A 6,675-nucleotide genomic window follows, 5' to 3' on the forward strand; every position below is an offset into this window, starting at 1 on the left:
GAAGAGCTTTCAAGGGGCCCTGTGGCTTCCCCCTCGAATAAAAATAACAAAAAGGACGGGGTTTTCCGGAAGTGCACATGCACTTCACTACGTTGGAAAAGACTTTCCTATTCACAAATGACTTTCACCCAATTAATGGTACGACAGCTGTCACGTAGCACTGACAGGATTTCAAAGATTTATTAGTGAAACTACGCAGAGGATAGGCTTTGCTAAATATCTTATGCACGAGTTCCTCTGAATAGATGGTATAACATCCATTAAAAAATAAAGATTAACGTTCACCACGATCAACGCTACAGCTCGGAATGAAAGCCTCAGGGAGCTCTGTCCAGCGTCTGCGAGCACGGCCAGGCCCGGCAGGACGTCACGCAGCGGCGATGGAGGCGTCGTCCCCGAGTCGGCCCTGTGGCTTCGAAGTGAGAAAACAAGATGGTTTACAGAGTAATAGTGACCCGTAAGCTCTCTTAATTGAAAGGATTTTTAAATTCTTGGAACTGTTCACAAAAACAGTATAAACATGTGCAAATACCAAAATAAATGTATTTGCCTTTCATCTCGGCTTCTTTCTTCACTTGAATTGGGGCCGGCAACTGTGTGCTCGGTCCCGTGTTCCTTCTGACCCCTGCAGACACCCCCAGCTGATCAGGCACCTCCACCTGCCGACCCCACCTCAGCCACCTGGTGTTCTAGCGCCACTGCCAATCTATCACCACGGTTGGTGGGGCAGAGGGCATATGGGAAATCTCTACCTTCCTCTCAATTTCGCTGTGAATCCAAAACTATTTAGACACTAGAGATCTAAAATCATGAATATGGCTTTTCTGTTTCGTTTCGTTTTAAACAATTTAAAGTATGGAATAGGATAAAAGCTTGGAAGGGTTAATAAAGCAATTTTTCTGCAGATGCAAAAAAGTGTGTAAACCTAGAAAAATAAAAGCTAGAGAAATTATGAAGGACACATAAGCAGAAACTAACTTGTAATTTACCAAGTCCCGGGTAACAGAAACAAGGCCCAGTTCCCCCAAACGTGACAGACAGGAAAAGGGAAACTGTGCAATGGAACCCGCCATTCCCAAACGGGCACCAATGGAAAAGAAGAGGGGATCACACATGCTGAGAACATCTGCCTAGTGGGGAGCACAGCCTATCGGGGGGCAGCCTCGGCTCAGGCACTGCGAGTGGCTGACTGGGAGGCGAAGCGCGAGCTACACGATCCATCTGTGTGGCCACCTCCCTGTCACACACTATGACCACCCACAGTCTCTTACTGCAGGAACTTGGAGTAATCAGAACAGTAAACCACAGTACAGTGCCCAATAGATGGCCATTTTCAGAAAAGACTCAACCTATATAACTTTATTAACCAATGTTACCCAATAAATTCAATAAAAAAAGACCCCAATTTGGTATTACACCGTTAAATCGAGAGAATCAGGAGAATTCAGTGATCATATTTAGAAAGTTAGTCCATTTTGATTAAAAATTAGTTACAAGTTAACTATAATTTACAAACATACTTTATGCAAGCCAAAGAAAAAACACACTTAAGGATACTATAAAGATAAATCATTTACCTAAGGGAATAAACATTTTTTTAATCAGATTCTATAAATATAGTAACTTTATAGAAATGGATAGCAATACTGCCAAATTCAGAGGGTAAAAATCACAACTATCACTGTTAGTCTCAAATTATTGTTTAGCGATGTTTACATGGAAAACAAATCTTTTGTTTGTTTTCAAGACAGTATATTTAAAAGGCAGATGTCCAAGCCTTACCTTTACAAAAATACTGGTCGGTATGAAACGCCTGAGCAGCTGGTTTGTGAAGTTGGGAAATCTAAGCAAGTTGATGTTGAGAGATGGCAGCTGTTGGTATCCGGCCATGAGAGGGTAGAAGTTGTATAACATTTCCTGTTCGGTGCCAGGTAGGATCCGTAACCGAATCTAAATCACAAAAATCATAGATAATCAGATACACAGATCTGCAATATCTTTGTCGTCACCCCTAGAATATTTACAAATGTTTGGACACCCAAATCTCTCTGGTGAATATTTTCTCTCCCCCAGTCCATCCTCCATAGATTCCAAAAGGTAAGGCTGAATTAGTACCACACGGATGATACGTGTGTAAGACATATGCATGAGCCTGGCAGCTGTGGCTCAGGAGTGGAGCATCGACCAATGCACCAAGAGGTCCCCAGCTGGATTCCAGGTCAGGGCACATGCCGGGATTGTGGGCTCAATCCCCAGTAGGGGGCGTGCAGGAGGCAGCCGATCAATGATTCTCTCACATCTCTCATTGGTGTTTCTATCTCGCTCTCCCTCTCCCTGTGTCTGTCTGAAATCAGTAAAAACATATTAAAAACTATGCACATGATTTCTGTCTACCAAGACCTAAAAGGCAACTATACCAGCTTAAAAATGAGCACACTCGACAGAGCGATATATTCTGTGTCGTAGGCCAGGTAGAGTGCAGTCACAAAATAGTAAGAATAAATTTACAGAAAAGTACCTTTGTAAACATGATGTCAACATAAGACACACTAGTTGTTTCTTGTGGGTTTTTTTTTAGGAATTTTGTTAAGGTGAGTAACTTCAGGGGGAAAAAGATGTTTACAAATTTTTAACAATACTTTAGAAAAGAACACAAACTGGTAAGATTTTGGTATTTTACATGACCCAATTATTTTTAAGTTAATACGTGAAAAAGATGAAGACATGCAAGAAAAGCTTACTCATTTGCAAATGAGTGCATACAGGTCCATGCCACAGATAATATATGTACATGTACCAACATACCAGAGCTAAGATTATACTTACTGTGTAAAAGTTTAAATTAGTGTATGAACTAGAGTATGCATCATATATAGTTCTATTTCGCATACGCAGGGCACAGATGACTAGTCAGGGTATGTACTTCCAGGTGTTATGACACATTTGTTCCTCTAATTATGTTCTATTAATAAAAAGTACTTACTGATGACAAAACACTGCACTGGCAGTGCTGAAGAGAATTAGGCATTTTAATATAGGTAGTCATGACTCCAGGCCTCAAAAGCAGACAGACACACACACACACACACACTCATTAGTCATTAAAGGGAAATCTAAGATTTTCAGGAATCCCATTATACAGCCCAAGGATTTGTGAGCTCTTGTTTTCAAGGAGAAAGGACTATACACGTGATCGCAATGTGAGAAGGTCTGCCCATTGATCCCGCCTCTGTAACAATGTACTCAATCCACAGAAGAGACTGAAAATGCACTCCTATCAGAATCCCAGGTCCACAGTCAGTCTTATCAGCCCACGTGCACAGCTCTCCACGCCCTGCCACACCTGGTGTCTACAGGAGCATCCCAGTGAGATGCGAACTGTACCTGCTTAAGGCCCGAGAACATGAAGGCGTCGCTGGGCTCCACGGAGACCTCCAGGTCCTGAACCAGGCTGGTCTTGTTCTGCAGGTGATACCGGACGGGCAGCGATTCCCTGACTCGGCCAAACGACGGCAGGTCTGCAGGGAGGACACGATCCTCTTGGTTAGAAAACAGCTCACCCTCTGTGGGGTCGTCTTGCAAATGACTCTCCTTCTACAAGACACGGGCTTATTTAAACTATCAGTATCCCTGCGCTCTTGCTAAATAAAATTTCCCGATTGAAAAAGGCCACAGGACTATGAAAAAACAGGGGAAGACGATTCAACATCTCCTTTGAAAGTGACTGACTTAGAAAGGGCGTTGGCTGTCAGGAGCTGAATTATATTTTAGGAATAATTTTAAAATCTACCAAAGGTTTCCCCAAGTATCAACCGTGGTTCAAAAAGGGATGGCAGACATCCCGTGCCACTGATGGGAGCACATACCATGGACTATGACGTATTCCTGCCCCGAACTTGAACCTGAATCTGACCAGGCCTACAGATCGAACTACCAATTTATAGGGCACAGAAACACTTAGCAATGATGCAGTGCAATCAGCAAAGTCCAGCCTGCAGCAAGCTCCGCTCGGCCCCTCGGTAAACAAACAGCAAGGCCGAGGGGAGGTGACGTGTGGAAGGCGATGGCCCTGGAGGGGGAGAGGGAGTCGACCTGCCTCCCAGTTGCAAAACTATGCGTGGCAGAGACCGCAGGCACATAAGGAACATTTAGTCGACCAGGGAAATTTCAACACTAGAATTCGATAATATTAAGACAATTTTGCCAATTTTTAAAGTCATGACAATGGTATTCTGATGAGGTTTAGAAAAATAACCACTCATATTACAGATACACTCTGAAATATCTAGAGATGAAATGATATCTGGATTTGCTTCAAAATGATGGGGTAGGAGGAGTGTGTAGAGGCACGTGAAACGAGACTGCTCACAGCCCACTTTGGTAAATGTCATCTTTTAACATCTTTTGATTTTTCATAATCAAAAGATGTTAAAAGTCTTAGCAGCCGAACACCCGTCTCCTGGGGTCCTCTGCCCGGGGGCCTGCATGCGTTACCTGCGCTCACGTGCAGGGGGATGCTCTCCACGATCACGTGCGGCAGGGTGATGGCGGTGCTGATGGCAGGGAGGCTGTCCGCGGCCGAGGTCCTGCGGAGAAGGGCCCCTCAGTCACATGTCACGTGCAAAGTCAATCAATCAAAACGGACCATGGACAGTCACCAACTGGCTAAGGTTTACTCCTGACGTGCAGAAATCCAACTGCCCTTGTATACCGACGTTAAACCCACAACCTCGCCGGAACGCTTATAACTCTAACAATTTGTTGATTCCCCTGGGTGTGCTACGTAGGCAATCCTGTTCACTGCAAGTAAGGGCAGTTTCCCCTAATGTGCTAACGGTCCAACCATCAAAATCAGTTTGGTAAGACTCCCTCAGAATATAGGTCACGGATTGTGACAAGACACCGACGGAAGTGCAATGATCCTTCATCTTCGTGGACGTGACCATGGGCAGTGACAGCCTGTGGCTGCCAGCCTCCTTCCGGGACTGACAGAAGCTCCCAGCTACTAAAGGACGACGAGGAACAACTAAGCCATTAGAACAGCAGACGGTGAAGAGCAACAGCGCTGACATATCTTACCTCTTCCAGCAGATCACGTAATGCCCCGTGGCCACGCCACCTTCCACGTTCCCCACCGCCGGGCACCGCAGACAGAAGCACTCGCTCGCGCTCTCTCCGGTCTGCAAGACAACTACAAGCACGAGTCCTTCAGTCCCTGTGCAGGACTCCCGCGGAAGCAGAGGGTCCCACCGGGAAACAGCGAGAAGAACCTGGGTACGTGTTACTTAGAGACCCGGACACCGCGGCTCACAGGCGTCCTCACGTCCCTGTGCCGTGTCTTTTCTAATCCAGCAATAAAAGCCGGCGAGCAGCTGCCTGTTGGTGACATGTTCCCCTGGGGACTAGTGAAGGGGAGGAGCCTGGAGTCGGAATAACACCCTCTGGTGATTATTTTTATTTCTCTAAATTACTTCATGTCTCCAAAGGAAACACTTCCCAATAGGGGAAAAAACACAAAAATACAAAAATGGGTAATTTTAGTTATTCCTTAAAGTGGTCCGAATGGCATTCCAGGAGACTCCAGACTGTCTCTGAATAAGCACATACTGTTGAGATCACCGAAACGGAATACATCAGACAGTGACTCACTATTGCCCAATGTCGCTACTTACCTCTCGTGCAAGGATGCGCTCCTCTCACCAACTTATAGCAAATCTCCTGATAACTAGATAAACGTTCGTCTAAACCAAGCCCTGCCCACCCTCCGGCACGTCCTGGCCTGCAGTGTCACTCCTGTAAATGCCAGCTGGCAACAGTGCCCATCTAATGCCAACTTCAGCAAATCTAGGAGCAACACCCGAGAATGACAGCCAAGTCCCTGAACATTAGTAACTGTTTTTATGGGTTTCCCAGGAAGAAGGCTGTGAGGAATTGATGGTTGTGATTGTGGTAGATACCAGAAACAAAAAGGAAAAAAGCTGGATCAATCTTCACTTGAATTAACTACTTTTAATTAATTTTTAAGGACTAGGATATGATAATGTAGCCCAGTTAGTACAACTCACATCAATTCAACCCTGTTAGAATAGCTTTTTAAAAAACCTGAGGTGTTCATATTAATTCCCTTAAAGTCCTCCCTAATTCTAAGAAGTTAAAACCAAAATGATCACAGACTTCCTGAACAATTAACATTAAGGTCAAATTTATGGCCTAGGACAGTTGTGATTTGTAATGTGTCAAACGCAAACTTTACAGTGCACCAGTGCTGGCGTTCTCGGAGGCGGCAGACTGAATAATGTCACCACCCCCCAAAGATATCACACTTAATTCCCAGAACCTTTGAATGTCACCCCCATGGCGAGAAGGACCTCACCGATGGGATTAAGGGTCTTGAAGCTGGGAGGTTGTCCTGGATGATCCAGGAGGGCCCAATGTAACCACAAGGGCTGGAAGAGAGGGAGGCACCGGGGAGTCTGAGAAGGAGATGTGACAATGGGAGCAGAGGTCACAGAAAGGTTTCTGAAGACGAGACACAGCTGGCTTTGAAGATGGAGGAGGAGCCACGAGGCGAGGAATCCACGTGGCCCCAGAAACAGAAAAAGGCAAAGGGAAGGATCTCCCTGGAGCCTACAGACACGCAGTCCTTGGTTTTGGGACTTTTGACCTTAAAAAATA

At 45.3% G+C, this 6,675-nt stretch overlaps 1 protein-coding gene across 1 annotated transcript; it reads right to left on the bottom strand.

Annotated features, from left to right (window-relative positions):
• Positions 1-231: 231 nt before the first annotated feature.
• Positions 232-6,446, bottom strand: LOC102429597 (trafficking protein particle complex subunit 11-like; the record flags this gene model as incomplete). The annotated part of the gene is made up of 6 exons (XM_014451169.2): positions 232-412; positions 1,783-1,950; positions 3,385-3,518; positions 4,495-4,586; positions 5,080-5,284; positions 6,374-6,446. Coding segments are annotated over 6 exons (717 nt in total), but the record flags the coding sequence as incomplete, so codon positions are not given.
• Positions 6,447-6,675: the final 229 nt, after the last annotated feature.

The sequence above is a fragment of the Myotis lucifugus genome, unplaced genomic scaffold (assembly GCF_000147115.1).
Source record: "Myotis lucifugus unplaced genomic scaffold, Myoluc2.0 scaffold_8605, whole genome shotgun sequence".
NCBI lineage: Eukaryota > Metazoa > Chordata > Mammalia > Chiroptera > Vespertilionidae > Myotis > Myotis lucifugus.